Source organism: Petromyzon marinus, chromosome 72, assembly GCF_048934315.1.
Source record: "Petromyzon marinus isolate PM22_M1 ecotype Great Lakes invasive population chromosome 72, UKy_Petmar_22M1.pri1.0, whole genome shotgun sequence".
NCBI lineage: Eukaryota > Metazoa > Chordata > Hyperoartia > Petromyzontiformes > Petromyzontidae > Petromyzon > Petromyzon marinus.
The window spans coordinates 7,925,872-7,944,734 of NC_133738.1; the positions used below are offsets into that span (position 1 = coordinate 7,925,872).

Sequence of the window (18,863 nt, forward strand, 5' to 3'; positions counted from 1 at the left end):
GACGAAGATCTAACGTTCGACCACACTGATTGCCAGATAATGAATATTCAGCTTACCAGACCTGCAGAGAAGATGCTTGCAAAACCCAATTGAAGTTTCAGTCCAGGGCAGTTCTGCGAAAATGTCATACAGTAGACCCTTTAATATCATGGGTTTATTTTTTGCGGTTTCGACCGATCACGGGCAACCTCTTTGCATACCAATTTACATAGTATTGGGTCTTTCAGTAAAGTCACGTAGATAGGTTCAAAGAAAATAACAAAATACCAATTTACACTTTCCTGGGAAGACTGTTCTGGATAGGAGGCCGGGGTGGGTGAGGAACGCGAGGAAATCGGTGGCACCTCAACCTTTGCCATGCAAGCATTTAGCCTTAGACTGTTAAGGCAAGTAGCACCTATAAAGGTTGGCACGGCATACAAAGGGTTAGGTTACCAGCACCATTCCCGGCCGCCTTTGTCTCCCCAGTGGCGATGTTTACACAACACACCAGGTACTTATTTGAGGCTGAGTCGACCTGGGAAGGCCCAGGGCCAATTCAGATAATCGTCATGGTTTTGGGCGCGAGAGGAAATTGAACTCAGGTCGCTGGGTTCATAGCGCAGCACGCTAACTGAAGCACTACCACTCTCCACTCACGCACACACATCATCATCATTGTAAGTAGAGTAGTCAGTATTTAGAATCTTATTTATTCTTTGAAATGTTTTTTTCTATAGAGTTTCTACTTGTTTATTTCAATTTTTGTTTTTAGTTTAGTTGGCATGCTGTACAGTACTTATTTCAATTGTGATGTGTATTTTTGGTTGCCGTTTACCTAACCCCATTGTTTCGGTAAGGCTTAAGTATTGAATGTCGCTGTTTTGGCTTTCTTGGCACGTTTCTTGATGTTATCAAGGCCTAAGTACCATGAAGAGGCTTCGGCTTTTGGTTGTTAATTGTTTTCGATATATCTGCCCCGCTGCTCACATTAAGGATTTTTATGATTTTTGGCAGGCTCGGAAAATGCTGCGTGACAAAGATTCGGAGCCGTTTCCTGTTCAAGTTGGCGTGTGACCGGAATTCCCTCTGGCCACAAACATTACGGTAAGTCCTCGGGTAGCGGAAGACCCGACTCACGGAAATCCAACCTTACGGAAATGCTCCCATAAATCATTAAAAAAAATCAACATGCGGAAATTTTTGCTTTAGTTACTTAAGCGCAAGTAGTCCAGCGCGGTGAGGTTGTGGATGAATAACGCTGAGCGAGGCATAAGGCAAGCAGCATCTTCCCCAAGGCGGTGGTGTATAGCTGCTCTGCACTCTCAGTCATGTTGTTACATCGATCGGAGAGGTCGCGGCCTAGTCTATGCCCGGTATATGAATATTCGGAAGTGACTGTTTTCTTTTAACAATTAATATTATAATATCTCATGGTGTTCATTGATATTTGGATAAGTTTTTCTTCCATTAGTTTAATTATGGGTAGTGTTAGGGTAGATATTCGATGAAATCGTAGGAAGTGCAGAACGTATTTACAGCAATACGATACAGGTCGCGATAGAAAACGGACTATAGCGTGATACAGTGCTGAGAGAAAATGAACAAGTATTTGGGTAGGGGCAGCACAACTATTTCCGGCTATGGGATTTTGTCTTGATTTTGGGGGAAAATTGTTCAGTTTCCGACATGGGAAATTCGGGTTACGGATCGTTCCCGGGAACGTAACCCTTCCATGACCCGTGGACTGTCTGTACATTAAGATTGCATCTTCAATATTTACATAGTTTTGATAACCTCACAATGGCTCTACAAAAATGCATTTGGTACAGTTACAATGAGAGGCTAATCGATGGCTGGTTATAGTTAAGGGATCGTTTCCTGCTGGTCAACCATGTTATGTATGCTGATGATCTGGCAATGGCTACTCAATGCGATGGAGTTAGGGACTCTTGTTCTGTACCTGGAGAATTTCATCATGAGGAGGAGCCTTACATATGTTTCACAAAAATAAAGCACCTGCCTGGGTATTTCACGTCATCCAACATTCCGTCTGCTCGCCTCTTAGTGAGTAATCAGGCAGTTCTATAGGTGGTGGAGGAGCTCCCATACTTGGTTAATGTGTTCACGACCAGCTCTGGTTTGGCAGCTAAAGTCTCAATTCAAACTAGTCGAGCAGCATTCTTTAATTTGACTGCCTAACATGGTGAGGAAGCTGCCTGTACCATTGCTCCATGTAAATCACTGAATCTTCTTGCCCACAACTATGACCCCTTTCTCTGTGGATGTGAAATATGGACTCCTTTAAAGAACCATCTGTGCTGGCTTATACAATTAAGGCTGGCCTGCCCATGATTCATCCTCTATTGAGCCAGACTTGATGGTTTTCGAAGCTTACAAATCCCTGAGATATCCATACATAATATAATCAATGAGGCTATTTGTCAGGCGAGGCTGCATTCGTTGGTCCTGAACCCCGCATGCTCAGAAACTGCATGCTCAAGCAGCGTAAGTTAAATTTTGATTGAAAGCTTTCGTGACTGCAGTAATTCATATTCTTAGCTCTTTCGGTAAGGTCACGTTGAAGGGAAACAATAAAATAATAAAATATATATAAAAAATAAAAATTCTCACGACGTTTCGACCATAACACAAACGGTCATCATCTGGTGTGTCGGTTTGCATAAATTTATTTATTTTTAAACGGTGTATTTATTTATAAAAAACGTCAGCGCCATGCGCAGTGATTTGGCAGTTTGTTTAGAAGGACGAGTCCATCTATGTTCTGAAAAGAGGAGGGGGGGAGACGAAAAAATTAATGTATGCTGTCTGAAAGCCACTGTAAGCGTGAACAATCAATTAAGACCTGAAATGATTTATCAAATCTTTCCAATGATTGCTAAGCCAGAATCCATCTTCTCGGTTGAAATTGTCTCTGTGCTTGTATATGTGGATAGCCTCATGAACGAATCTCTCATGGTAGCCAGATGGCTTACAAAGAACCTCTGTCTTGGAAAAGTCAATGTCATGTGAGCCTACTGAATCATAACAATGATCTGCCACGGCTGAGGTGTTGGTCCTACCGTGTTTAAGGTCTGCTTTGTGTTCACGAATGCGGTCCGAGACATGGCGTTTGGTTTCTCCAATGTAACTACTACCACAGAGGCAACTTAGTTTGTAGACACCAGGGTACTGTATGTCCGGAATCACATCTTTTACAGACAGAACCAGATCACGGATTTTATGTAATGTGTTGAAACGGACCTGGATCTTGTGTTTATTCAAGATTTTGGAGATCTTTTTTTGTGATCCCCGCAATGTAGGGTAAAGTGATGGTTTTGAAAGGCTCCTCAAGAGGGTCCTTCTTCATGGTTTGAAGTAGTTGGAGGCAATCGTCCTGCAACAACGAGGCCAGAGGAGTGACACATCAATGGGTGGAGCGCTGGGTGGCTAAAATGCAGCAAGTTGGCACAGTGGGTAGCACAGGTGGTGCATCTACCAGTCATCTCAGTCATCCCTTGACTCCTGGATCATTCCCATGACCTACTGTCAAGTGCTCCACACTTACATGGCCTCAATTCACACCAATCATGGCATGACCACTGTGATGATGTTAGCACCAATTAGTGGTGAATGGTGGCTGTTTTCTTGATATAATCTGTTAATGATCAATGTGAAACATATCTGTATGTAAGAGTGTATCTATATGGGGAGCGGAGGCAGGTTTGTTCGTTCACTGCATTATGGAGCTAACATTCAGAGTTGTATTATCGCTGACATGATTGACAAGTGATAGCTTTACTTATTGTAGGCCTCTGCTGGGTTGATTGTTCCTAGGTTTAGTACTTTGTGAAGAGTATAAGCATCTAGCCAGGCATGGTTCTAGCCACAACACCACCTTCTCTGCCGTTCCAATGCGTGAGAGTGTAAAGTTTTTTATTTTTGCTGTAAAGTATATTGCCAATATTAAACACCTAGGTTTAATCAAAGCAATAGGGTTTTTTGTTTATTATACGTGTAAAGAAGCTCCTTGCAGACATCCATTTTCAGGGAAGTAGAGCTTTATTTCTCCGAACGTATATACAGTCCAAGTGTAACGACTGCCACACTCGTAATTGCTATGGCTATCTTCAGGCCCCGATGGTTTCCACCAAGTTGATACCTGAACAGTCAACCCCGATGGTTTCCACAATTGGCCCCAATGTCCTCCACCTCTACAGTGCCTTCCGGTCACCTGTTTACAATCATCACAACGCGCACCTTCTAGAACCCCCCTACACATGGAACGTTTCATAAGCATGGAAAAGACAGCACATGAAGCTGAAATTACATCTGTCCCTCCGAGCATTTAAGCAAATCTGAGCCTGGCTTCAGACATACAAGTTGCGATTGCATATTAATTTGTCCATTTTATCATATATCTGCCCAATGCGAATATTTATATTTTTAACACCATTTGCTATTTTTAGCAGACTTTTGCAATAGTTAACATTTCTTCAATAGCCAGATACAACCGAAATTCTATGTGGAGTTACGGGTTATCATTGATTTTAAATATACTAGGGCCTCCAGGCATTATACTGACCACTTGCCTGCTATGCCAGTCCAAGAGCTAATTGTTAATAGTAGCAAGTGCCTTGAAACAGCCTGTGTGTTGCATTAGGAGTGAATGTTTTTTTTATTTCTCATGAATGTTTGAGCGTTCTTGTCTATGTAATATGTGAAAATCACGTGTGACTGTATATATATTTCTATGCTAACATACATTGTGTGGATATTACTGTTTTCTGTCTGCAGCTGCCAGTTCCTCTGCCACTTTGCTGTACAGAATTGGTCAGATGGAGCGAAGACAATCAGCGGGAGAGAAACCATTCAAGTGCACTGTGTGTGGGAAGACGTTTGCACATTGTTCAATTCTTCAGGCCCACCAGAGAACACACACGAGAGAGAAACCCTTCAAGTGCACTGTGTGTGAGAAGGCGTTTGCATGGTCATCACATCTTAAAAGACACCAAAGAATACACACAGGAGAGACACCCTTCAAGTGCACTGTGTGTGGGAAGGCGTTTGCATGGTCATCACATCTTAAAACACACCAGAGAACACACACGGGAGAGAAACCCTTCAAGTGCACTGTGTGTGGGAAGGCATTTGCATGGTCATCACATCTTAAAACACACCAGAGAATACACACAGGAGAAACACCCTTCAAGTGCACTGTGTGTGGGAAGGCGTTTGCACGTTCATCAATTCTTCACGCCCACCAGAAAACACACACGGGAGAGAAACCCTTCAAGTGCACTGTGTGTAAGAAGGCATTTGCAATGTCATCACGTCTTAAAACACACCAGAGAGTGCACACAGGAGAAACACCCTTCAAGTGCACTGTGTGTGGGAAGGCGTTTGCATGGTCATCACATCTTAAAAGACACGAGAGAATACACACAGGAGAGACACCCTTCAAGTGCACTGTGTGTGGGAAGGCGTTTGCATGGTCATCACATCTTAAAACACACCAGAGAACGCACACAGGAGAAACACCCTTCAAGTGCACTGTGTGTGGGAAGGCGTTTGCACATTCATCAATTCTTCAGATCCACCAGAGAACACACACAAGAGAGAAACCCTTCAAGTGCACTGTGTGTGGGAAGGCATTTGCACATTCATCATATTTTAAAAAACACCAGAGAACACACACACGAGAGAAACCCTTCAAGTGCACTATGTGTGGGAAGGCATTTGAAATGTCATCACATCTTAAAACACACCAGAGAATACACACAGGAGAAACATCCTTCAAGTGCACTGTGTGTTGGAAGGAATTTGCACATTCATCACATCTTAAAACACACCAGAGAATACACACAGGAGAAACACCCTTCAAGTGCACTGTGTGTGGGAAGGCGTTTGCATGGTCATCACATCTTAAAAGACACCAGAGAATACACACAGGAGAGACACCCTTCAAGTGCACTGTGTGTGGGAGGGCGTTTGCACATTCATCATATCTTAAAAAACACCAGAGAACACATACAGGATTCAAACCCTTAAAGTGCATTGTGTATGGGAATGGTTTTCAACAGTTAGGGGATCGAAACAAGCATCAAACCATTCATCAGGAAATTAATCTGAAATCGTCGTGTGGAAGTGAAAGTGCTGCAATGAGTCCATCCCTCATGAAACAAGAACCAGAAAAACATTTGAAATATGAAACGTGGCCAGGCGTGAAGGCAAAATGTCAAGAAGTAAAAATTACATTTGAATCAGTAAAGGTGAAGAGGGAAGAAGTGATGGTAAAGAGTGAAGTGATCGTGAAATGTGAGGATGAAGATTCAACTCCAACATCCGACCTTCACATCGATGGAGGCAGCATGAAGCTGGAGGGGACTGTGGACTCTGAGGCAGAGCGAGGCAATGCCCAGCAATTTGTGGATGTGGAGGTGTGGGTGGATGTTTTAGGCAATACTGAGTCAAATGGAGACCAAGTAGATGTTTATCATAGAGCTTAAGATAAAGAAGTTCCATTTCATTCACAGGCCTTTCCCATAATAGATACATTTTGGGTTAGATCACGCAAATATATAAATTTGTCGTTAAAACCCGCCACCACCTGACAGCTGACTTGTAAGGGTTGTCACGTAAACAGAAGATGCCATACTCTGGTTCTTTTGGTAAAGTCACGTAGGTATAAAATACATTAAATCACGACGTTTCAATTGCAACCCAAGCAATCATCACCTGCTGATGATTGCTTGTGTTGCAATCGAAACGTGATTTATTTTATTTTATACCTACGTGACTTTACCGAAAGAACCAAGGAGTATGGATCCCTACAGTCACGAAAACCTCAAATCTAGACCGAACATGCCAATTCGTCACAAGTACAGCACACCGGTGTGTTGGAGAGCCATGCCACAACATTTACAATCTTAGTACGACGTTTCGCCAGTCATTACAATTAGCTTCAGGCGACAGCCAGATTTGTGCCTTTCCCATTGCAAGGGTTTAACCTCCAAGTAGTCAATAGAGGCAGCATGAAGCGGGAGGAGGCTGCGGATTGAGAGTGAAATGAAACCCAGCAGTTTGTGCAGGTGGACTTGTTGGAGGATGCAGAGTAGGAGCGGCCAGCATGTGTGGATTTGGAGGTTGGGTAGATCTGTAAGGGGGCCATCCATTTAGTACGTACGCAAAAATCTCCCTGTAAGCACACATACTTTTTACACCCCCCCCCCCCCCCCCCCCACTTGCATACGTACGCTTGACGCACCCCCCCCCCCCCCCCGGAATCCTATAGAATGGCCGATATTTAATCCACGCAGTAACGATCAAGGATTCATAATATTAACGTGTTTAAGCAAAGTCCAGCGCTGGACTATCTAACTCATTTGAAGGCCAATGTAGACAAATTATTATCGAGGCTTCACCCCCCCCCCCCCCCCCGGTTTCCTATGCGTCCGTACATTGTCAGTAGACCCCCCCATACGCAAGCGTACGCATTTGGGTTAACCCTCCCCCTCCATGCGTACGTGCTAAATGGATGGCCCCGAAGCAGGAGCGGGAGACAAAAAAGCTCCATAGCATTCAACGTGTTATAATAAGATTAGTGGTAAGTACCTGGCGTTGCCCGGGCGAAAAAGACAGACACATGGACTTACACACACTTTCTATGTACATGAGTTGAGTGGAAGAAGGTTGGAACAAATATAATTTGTCCAAACACAAACATGAATGTAATATTATCAAGGTGATTATTGAAAAGAAAGATTTCTATGAAGGTGATTTGACACCAAAAAAATAATACAGAGCAACCTATGGTTATTTCGGTAAAGTCACGTAGAATGAGAAAAATAATAAAATTAAAATAAGACAATAAAATTCTCAAGACGTTTCAGTCACAACACAAGCGGCCTTCAGGTGAAAGAACAGAACTGTCGGGACGACAGTGGTTCAATGAGTGCTGCCAAGATTCGCATCGTCTTTTAAGCTCGATGAGAGGCATGAAGCGCCTAGACAAAGGAGTTTACCTATCAAAGCAGGAGAAATAGCTGTGTTAAAGTAAAAGTTTACATATCAACAGGCACTTAGTGCCAAAGGTCTCCAACTACCCAACTATCATACAGTAAGCCAATGTGAGAAGAATTAAGTCTATATTACATCAATATAATAAGTGTACTCAATATATTCTTCAATAAGCTGAGCTATTAATCACAAAGCAACTGGGTATACACTACACTATAATGAATACCATATAGTCAACCAATAAAAACAAAAATAATAATAAACTACCTCAATGTGATCAATAAACTCTATATACTCTTCAATCAGTTGAGCCACCAACAATAAGTCGTTATATATCACAATGCCATATGGCGAAAAATGGCGGTTTTCGTCCCCTCAGCGCCAGCACCACGGACAGCGAACGAGCCCCGTTCAGACGGACGAGTCAATCCATGCTAGGAACGGAGGAGGGGGGAGAGAGACAGCCACAATGCGCTGTTATACTCCATGTTATAAACCATACCATTGACCGCAGAGCAAGTGAATAATAAAATAATAGTGAGCACAAACGAAAATATGTGAATATTTAGAAGGTGATAAAGATACAGGTTTTTGTGTACAAGAGTTGAGCGAAAGAAGCATGGAATACAGAAATTAGTTGTCTGCACACATTAATCTACATTGCGTCTTTAGGTAAAGTCACGCAGATATAAAAATAATGAAAATGTAAAAACTAGCACAATACCATACAACAACAAGAACCTCCATTCGGCACGAAGTGGCGGTGACGTCACGACGACACTTGTGGCAAGTTATGTGCACCTTGAGGCCACGTGAAGTGTCGAACGCCTGCTGGCAGGAGGTGATGGGACAGACCCAGATGCCACACGTCGACTGAGACGACTGGCTGATGCAACACCTGTGCCCCCCTAACGTGCCTACTTGTGCTTTAGCCACCCGACGCTCCGCTCATTGTTGTGAGCGTCGCTCCACCGCCCCCTGTTGTTTTTGGAGGACGACTGCCTCCGACTGGCCAGTAGCATCCTTCACGAGCCTCCACAGAGGCCGATGTTGAGACTGCTGGTACCAGTCATTGGCAAGTCCACTCAGCTGGACATCCTGCTGTAGCACATTATGCCATCTGTTCTCTTGCCCATGCTGCGTGTATTTCACCCCCACGATCCGGCCGAACAAAAGCTGTTTAGGCATGCGGTGGCTGGGCATGCGGGCTCCATGGCCCAGCCAACGCAGCCTTGCCTGCCGGAGGAGCTCACGGATGGGACTTTGTCCGCATCTTTAAAGGATTTGTGAGCTCACAATCGAGCGTGGTTAGACCGAGGATGGATCGTAGGCAGGCCAGCCTAAATGTTTGTAACTGGTGAAGATGTTCCATTAGGGGGATCGACGTTTCGCATGCGTAGAGAATGGAGGGAATGACTGGCCGAGAAGACCTGAAGCTTGGTGCGGAGCGACAGACCAGGTAGCTTCCACACACCGTTACGCAACCGATGAAAAGACAATGCCACTGGTCTGATTCGGAGTGAGACCTCTGCTGTTCAACCGGAGCCGGTCATGAGCACACTGCCCAGGCATGACAAACTCTCCACTCCACAAGCGGTCCATCACCAATTGGGAGTTGTGGGGGTGGAGTGTCCGATGGGACAAAATGCCCAGGCAGGTGCTTGGTTTTGGTGTGGCTGATGGCAAGGCCCCACCTCTTAGTGGCAACTCCAGGTTCAGCAGCAGTGCCTCCAACTCGTCCTCTGAGTGAGCAGCAATTACCAGATGATGGGCATATATAACGTGGTTGAGCAATAGGGACCCATCCCTTGACCGCACCCAGGCATCGATCAGCCTCCCATTGTATCTGTAGCAGATTGAAGGCATCACGAAGTACGTGGTAAAAATAGATGTGGGAGCCAGAGGACAACCCTGTCGCACGCGAAGGTGTAGAGGGAATGGCTCCGACTCACGGCCATGTAGTTTTACCCGGGCGGCAAAGAATATGAAATCCTGCAGTCACGAAAGCTGTAAGTGAAGATAAGTACAGTTATGTAATAATAGGAAGGTGATATTTTTAAAAAGTATGTATTAGAACGTGAGTTGACAAGAATAAAGATTATATTTGAACGTGAGTTCACACAATAATGAAGATGAAAGTAAAGGGCAAGTAATACACCAAAAATAATCGATTTGTATGGCATTGTGACGAATGCAGAATTAATAGAAATGTTTGTAGCTACGTGACGCAACAGAAAGTGGCAAAGAAGATGAAATCCTGCAGTCACGAAAGCTGTAAATGCAGATAAGTAATGTAATAACAGGAAGGTGATATTTCAAAAAATTGGGTGTATTAGAACGTGAGTTAACAAGAATAAAGATTATATTTGAATGTGAGTTCACACGAGAATAAACATGTAAGTAATGGGCAAGTAATAAACCGAAAATATTTATTGAGCGATTTGTATGGCGTTTATGGCATATTGACAAAAGCTAAATTTATTGAAATGTTTAGCTACGTGACTGAACCGAAACAGGCAAATAATCTGAATTCCTGCAGTGACGAAAGTTGTAAGTGAAGATAAGTAATGTAATAATAGTAAGGTGATATTGGCATGAAGAGGTGGATTTGAACGTGAGTTGATAGAATAATAAAGATGAAAGTAATGAGCAAGTTACGAAAACAAAATTGTTGTGAGCACAACCAAAAATGGTGATGAATAACAACAGTTTTGTATGTACGTGATTGTAGCATAAGAAGCAGGGAAATTTGTACTTACCATAGGCGTGGTGAGGCCTAGTCCCGTGCAGAGCCGCCGTCCTGGCCTACATTGCCGAGGCGGCAGAGGTGGCACGTGGGCAGGCTGGGGGCTGGGCCGCTACCCCCCCCCCCCAACATCCCCCGGCCCGTGCAACAATAATGCTATCTGAGCAATATAATATTAACTCCGGACTCTGCAGTATAAACTGGATGCATCGTGTTGGGGGGGGGGGGCAAAGAGGACATCACACTGTGAAGAAATATCCGCAGCGTTCTGTGTATATTTATTGCACGTGAGCTCGACCGAACGCGCATCACTTGGCAGGGTCCGCCCCCCCCCCCAAGGCAATTGTCGTCAGTTGAAATGGTCGATGTCGTGCAATAAATAAATAAGTAAAATAGAAATGACATTAATTTGTTAAACTACTTTAAAAGTGACGGGCATGAAAAAGGAATAGCCTATTCCCACCGCGGGGCTTAGGGCGTGCCGGCTGGCAAAACATTTTCGACGTAAACCCCACCATTCGAGAGCCAAATCCCTCGCAAGTGTGCGCGGAGACTTTTATATATAAGAGGAGAAGAAGAAGAAGACATGTCATTTTTTACACAATGAATGTACATTTATAATTTTTGTGTGCAGACTAATTTTACTATTCCTTGCTTCTTTCGCTCCACTCATGTACACACAAACCTGGTATTTTAATAATCACCTTGCAAATAATCACATTTTCGTTTGTGTGCGCTCACAACTCATAATTTATTTATACCTTCCTCTGCGTTGATATATTTGTTATTGTGTCAAATCACGTTCATAGAAACAATTTTTTTTTAATAATCACCTGGCAAATATTACAATCATAATGTTTGTGTGCAGACAAATATTTTGTTCTGTTCCTTCTGCTAAACTCATGCACATTTAAAGTGTGTGTAAGTCGATGTGTGCCTGTCTTTTTCGCCCGGGTAACGCCGGGTACTTACCGCAAGTATATTATAAAAGCCCGGCGTTCCGTTTGTCCATCATAAAAATTATAAGAGCCTTTTAGGTTACCTGAATCAAAAAATTATAGAAAGTGGGTGTACAAAGTTGATCTAAAGGTTCCCAAATGTTGTCAACCCCCCCCCCCCAACTACCCATTCAATTTTTTTTGCAGGCACAAATACCTACACACCTTATAAACAATAGAAAAGTAGTCTCTCGTGACTCTACAGTAGTTTCTACCGATTCTACAGTAGTATCTACTGACTGTACAGTTTACTGACTATAGTAGTATTTACTGACTCAATAGTATCTACTGTCTACAGTTGTATCTACTGCCTCTACAGTCGTATCTACTGACTGCAGTAGTAGCTATTGACAACAGTATATACTGACAACACTAGTATCTACTGACTGGAGTAGTACCTACTGGCTATAGTAGTATCTACTCACTCTCTAGTAGTATCTACTGACTGTTGTAGTAAATGCACGCATTGGGGTGTGGGGAGAGGAGGACATCACACTGTTCAGGATTTACTTCAACGTGTGTTTGTGCAGCAGTAACTGTGCTTGATTTTTTTTCTTTTTGCCATTTTTAACGCAAAGGAGAACCTCCCTCCCGTCGCCTCTCAGAAAGCTTGTTTGCGTTGCTAGGGGCAACCGCGAGTTGGTGTTTCTGCGCATGCGCAGATGCGTGCTTTGGTGCACGCTCAAAGTTCAGTTCAGTTTATTTTGGTATAGCCCTATGAGCCATCCGGCTCTTGAATCGGGTACAACCACAACAAACAAAAAAACAAAAACACGAACAAGAAAAACATCTTAAAGTGACTATGTGACTGTGCAAACAGAAAATCCATGGAAAAAAAAACACAGCAAAAATATTCCTGAAAAAAGCACCGTACACCAATGCTGTGTGCAAAAAATCCCAGTGGGATGCAAGTCAAACAACAACCACAAAAACTTAGATTAAGGCCATCAGTCTAACTCCGTACTACAACAAAACAAACATGTCCAAACCAAAAAACGTTTTCCAAATCACCAAAAAATAAAGCCATAATTGCAACGTAACAGTGATCACAAGGACTGTGACCGAATTTTTACAATAAACTACATAAATAACATGTAACACCAAACCCTAGAGCCATAGCTGGCTACATGAGTTACTCCACAACAACAGAAGCGTCGGTCGGAGTATCCAATTTTTCAGCGTACATTGTTACAAAGTGTTATTTTCTTAGTTTATATCGGGTGCTTAGTTTGTTGAAACGTAAATCCAACAGTTTGTCAGTGAAAAGCGTTACGAGGATAGGCGTACGCAGACAGCCAGGCAGACAAAAAATTAAGTTTATAGGTAAGATAACATAATTAGCGTTGTGGAGAAAATCTCAATCATGTAACTTTTCAGTGTTTTCCCTTGTATATACTAGATTCGTGATTTCGAAGACAATGAGTTGAGGGATATGGTTCCTAAGCTACAAAAATACCTTTGACCCTGTATCACAAAAACAACAGCAGTCACGTAAATGTTCTGCACAGGTTACAGTCAAAATAAACGTTCGTCTATTTAGGACATTACATTTTTGACCATTTTATACCAAATGGTACGTACAGCAAAATCTCTGCTATCACGTACTTTACCATCCGGAATGCTCTATTAACCGGCATCTGTCAAGCGGCAATATAAATATTACTTCACGTGTAGAGAAAAATTCTGGCATCTTGGAGCGTGCTTCATGACGTTGCTGAGTGGTGGCACAAATGGAGTCGCAATTGCAATCTGCAATTGGCCATTGTGATCGTGTTGTGGGCTGCCTAACCTAATTGTTTCACTGAAATTGTACATACAGTACTGCACTACAGTACACTGTAATCTAATCAGCACCACTGCTTCTCTACAGTAAACTTAAAATGCTGTACAAATGACTGGTAAGTACCTCTGTAAAATAGTACATTGTTTTGAATATCAGTTCAAATGTATGCTTAATTTCTTAATAAAAAAATGTTTTTACATTTGAGAATTTTGCTGATCCATAAAGTATACCTCTCAGACAACCTGCACATTTGATGAACTGGCACCCTTGATTCTCCATGGATGCTGGATAATAGCTTCTGCTGTATATGCTCAGAATCAGATTATACGTGTTAAAATTACAACTCTAAATTATCAAAAGATACATGGCCAACATTTAATTATTGCATTGAAATATACTGCATCACATTACATTGCATTTTTTGTACACTGATCTTTGAATGGATGACTACACCTGCATGCATTCTTAGAATGCTAGAAGTCAAGTAATAGCACGGTTGATATTTGTTAAAAGAGGTTCACAGTTCATATCTGTCGGGCAGCCCTAATGATTACTGCAGCAATATTGACCAAAAATACGCACCATCTGCTTAACAGTGGATGTTCAACATTCATGGTATCAGGGTCAAAATTTGCCAGATTCGAAAGATGAGCCACAAATTACCTAACTGGGGTTACACATCAATCATCGCTCCACCCAACTGGCAGACTCATGTCCACGTGCAGGTCGGTATTGAGTCACCTTGTACCACAAAGGGACAGCTGCCACTTGGGCTAGCTGTTGAACTATTGAGATCAATGATACAAGCCGCTGTTGCTGAAGCATTTCACCTTTGATTAGCAATATTGGTTACGTATATTGAGAAGGAAATAAAACATTTATTCAAGTGCCAATTATCAATGAAAATATTATAACACGTTGAATGCTATGGAGCTTTTTGTCTCCCACTCCTGCTTACAGATATACCCAACCTCCAAGTCCACACATGCTGGCCGCTTCTACTCTGCATCTTCCAAAAACTCCACCTCTACAAACTGCTGGGTTTCATTTCACTTTAAGTCCGCAGCCTCCTCCAGCTTCACGCTGCCTCTTGACTACTTGTAAGTTAAACCCTTGTAATGGGAAAGGCCTGCGAATGCAATTGAACTTCTTTATCCTAAGTTCAATGATACACGTCTACTTGGTCTCCATTTGACTCAGTAGTGCCTAAAAAATTCACCTACACCTCCACATCCACAAATTTCTGGGAGTTGCCTTGCTCTGCCTCAGAGTCCACAGTCTCCTCTAGCTTCACACTGCCTCCATCGACATTAAGGTCGGATTTTGGAGTTGAATCTTCAACCTCACATTTCACTATCACTTCACTCTTTACCATCACTTCTTCACTCATCTTCACTGATTCAGATTTCACTTTAACTTCTTGACATTTCACCTTCACTCCTGGCCACGTTTCATATCTCAAATGTTTTTCTGGTTCTTGTTTCATGAGGGATGGACTCATTGCATCACTTTGACTTTCACAAGCCAATTTCAGATTAATTTCCTGATGACTCGTTTGATGCTTATTTCGATCCCCCAACTGTCGAAAACCCTTCCCACACAGTGCACTTGAAGGGTGTCTCTCCTGAGTGACTTCTCTGGTGTATTTTAACATCTGATGACCGTGAAAATGCCTTACCACACAAAGTACACTTGAAGGGTTGCTCTCCTGTGTGTGTTCTCTGGTGTTTTTTAAGATATGATGACTGTGAAAATTCCTTCTCACACACAGGGCACTTGAAGGGTTTTTCTCCGGTGTGTATTCTCTGGTGTGTTTTAAGATTTGATGACCGTGCAAATGCCTTGCCACACAAAGTATACTTGAAGGGTTGCTCTCCTGTGTGTGTTCTGTGGTGTTTTTGAGGATATGATGACTGAAAATTCCTTCTCACACGCAGCACACTTGAAGGGTTTCTCTCCAGTGTGTGTTCTCTGGTGGACCTGAACAATTGATGAATGTACAAACGCCTTCCCACACTACACTTGAAAGGTGTCTCTCATGTGAGACTTCTCTGGTGTATTTTAAGATGCGATGACTTTGGAAACGCCTTCCCACACACAGTGCACTTGAAGGGTTTCTCTCCCGTGTGTGTTCTCTGGTGTCTTTTTAGATGTGATGAATGTGCAAATGCCTTCCCACACACAGTGCACTTGAAGGGTGTTTCTCCTGTGTGTATTCTCTGGTGTGTTTTAAGATGTGATGACTTTTCAAACGCCTTCCCACACACTGCAATTGAAGGGTCTCTTTCCTGTTTGTGTACTCTTGTGTGTTTTGAGATGTGATGACTTTGCAAATGCCTTCCCACACACAGTGCACTTGAATGGTTTCTCTCCCGCTGTGTGTCTTTGCACCATTTGACCGCTTATGTACTGCAAAGTGGCAGAGGAACTGGCAGCTGCAAACATAAAACAGTAATATCCACACAATGTATGTCAGGATAGAAGCATATACATGTATTAAGTAACACGTGATATTCACATTATAGACCAGAACACTCAAACATTCATGAGAAGAAAAAAATCACCCACATTTAATCACAGGCTGTTTTAAGACATGTGCTATTATTGACTATCAGCTCTTGGCCTGGCATAGCAGGCAAGTGGTCAGTATAATGCTTGGAGGCCCTAGTATCTTCAATATCCATGATATCCGATAACTCTACATAAACAGTTTCAGTTGTGTCTGGCTGCTGAAATGTTAACTTATGCAAAAATCTGCAAAAAATAGCAAAGGGTGTTAAATCAACTATTTGCATAGAGCAGAAATTTAACAAAATGGACAAATGAATGTTCAATTTCAAATTGGAAGTCCGAAGCCAGGCTCAGCTTTGGTTAAATACCCAGATGGGCCATTGTGACGTTCTCAAACTACATAACTATTGAAGATGCTACGTAATACATGAGGCCAGAGGGAATTCCTATCACACGCTAAGTTAAACAAGAAAACAGCTCCAACTCCTGATCACAGCTTTAGCCGGGCCTGCTTAAAATCATAAAAATCCTTCACGAATGTGAGCACAAGGGCAGGGACATCGGACTGAAAGCCCAAGCCTCTTAATGGTACCGTAGGCCTCGATTACATCGATAAAGCAGAGGTATAGTTTCTGTTGACCATCGATACATCTGTGCTGTAGCAGATGGACAGAAAATACAGGAGATCTTTGAATATTGCGGGGGTTACATTCTTGGAAAGTGCCACGAAAGCCAAAACAGCGATATTAAATACTTACCTGAACAATGGGTTAGGTAATCGGCAATCAAAAATACACATCGCAATTGAAATAAGTAATGTACTCTATGCCAAATAAAGTAAAAACCGTATGCAAAAAACATTAAATTAATAGGTGTATTAACACTGAATACTCTACTTACGATTATGTCTGTGCTTGAGTGGGGAGCGCTATGAACCCAGCGACCCTAGTTTTCCGCTCATGCCCAAAACCAATGGAGATTATCTGAATTGGCCCTGGGCCTTCCCAGGTCGACTCAGCCTCAAATAAGTACCTGGTGCATTGTGTAAACATCACCACTTGAAGAAACCGTTGTTTTCGGAAAATGAAGGACTGACCATTGCAGCTGAAGTGACAAAGCATTTGCAACAGTTGAGTGACTCTTTCCAAGGATATTTTTCTACGGGAGATCTTGACGTGGCAAATAAATGGAGACTGAATAAATGAATTTTTAACCTTGCCGATAGTGATATGATGAAAGATTATCTCATTCAATTACGAGCCAATGATTGAATCCAAATGGAGGTTGAGACAATGGAGCTTGATAAGTTCTGGTGTGATCAACTATCACTGTTTCCACAGACAGAGCTGGAGATCCTTGTGTCATTTGTGATTACATACTTGAGTGAAATGGGATTATCATTACTCCTATACATCAAAACAAAGGCCAGCAACTGCTGAAATGCAAGTGATAGCATGAGTGTGGCAATTTCAAAAAGGTTCCTCGTTTTTCGAACATCAAATGAACAAAAGCAACAGCAGAAGAGTCCCTGAGCCGGTGAACTTAAAAAGGGTGTAATTTTTCATGTGTAGAGTAATAGCGCTGGATGCTGACTGAAATTGCTAAATACAGCTCATGGCAGTACACACGTCAGCCGGACCCGTGCAGGGGTCTCTCCGCCCCTAGCCACGCCTCCCTTCTGGAACTCTCTGGGGGGCCCCGGAATATCCCCCCAGCCCCCCTCTTGGGGTCTGGGGACCCGAGTGGCCCAACGGCCCGGGTCATCCTCCCGAGCCAGTCTACCACCACCTCAGTTTAACACGTAGGCTTTCGCGACCAATATTATTCATAATAAAGATTTTTGGGTTAGATCGCGTTATTTATAAATGTGTCGTAAACCCTCCACCACCCGACACGGACAATCAGCAAGAAAAGTGCCACGTTGACAAAAGACAATTAGTTCCCTACTTTAGCCCACCGGTGTGTTGAAGAGTGAATCCACAACATTTACAGTTTTAATACGACGTTTCGCTGGTAATTACATCCAGCATCATCGGGCAATTTGCCAGAATGGTAAAACCCTCACTTGCTCTCGGTCTTGAATCGAGCAGCAGGGTAACGTCATCATTTAACTCATTACAGGTTTTGAGGCGGAGGGGGGGTATTGTAATTGTATAATCGATTGGTAATCAGTCAATGGTTATGATTAGTAATGAGTTGTAGATTAGTAATTAGTTGTAATATGTGTTATTGTGATTATATGCTACATTAGTAATCCGTTAATTAATAAGTGTTTCCCCTATATAGAATTGCAATATGTGTTATTTAATAATACACTTCCAAGCCGCACTAAGCCTATAGCTATCAGAACGATTAAAGTTATTTCTGTTTCTCTCAGTTTCAATGGATTATCTAATTAGTCTTTGCCAGTAATAATTAGTTTTACACAACACTTCAACGTTATCAAAACCAATTGGGTGTCCTTGTTGACAAGCATGTTCTGCCACTGCCGACAGTTGTTTGAGATAATTTAATATTTCTTTGGTGTTCTTTTTGTCTTATGCTGATGTTACGTCCCAACTGTCCGATATAGCATCTGCCACATAAACAATTAATCCGATATACACCTTCTGTTGATAATTTAGGTAATTCATCTTTGCTGCTCTATTTAAGACCGAGAGCAAGTGAGGACTTTACCATTCTGGCGAATTGCCCGATGATGCTGGATGTAATTACCAGCGAAACGTCGTATTCAAACTGTAAACGTCGTGGATTCACTCTTCAACACACCGGTGGGCTAAAGTAGTGAACTAATTGTCTTTTGTCAACGTGACACTTTTTTTGCTGA

At 42.5% G+C, this 18,863-nt stretch overlaps 1 protein-coding gene across 1 annotated transcript in view; it reads left to right on the forward strand.

Moving 5' to 3' along the window:
- LOC142906954 (uncharacterized) overlaps positions 1–7,201 on the forward strand; it is a 59,352-nt gene extending 52,151 nt beyond the window's left edge. Inside the window, exon 4 of the mRNA XM_076055776.1 lies at positions 4,902–7,201. Within this exon, the coding sequence (XP_075911891.1) occupies positions 4,902–6,488 (1,587 nt within the window). The 3' untranslated portion in view covers positions 6,489–7,201. The remainder of the gene's footprint in view (positions 1–4,901) is intronic.
- Positions 7,202–18,863: the final 11,662 nt, after the last annotated feature.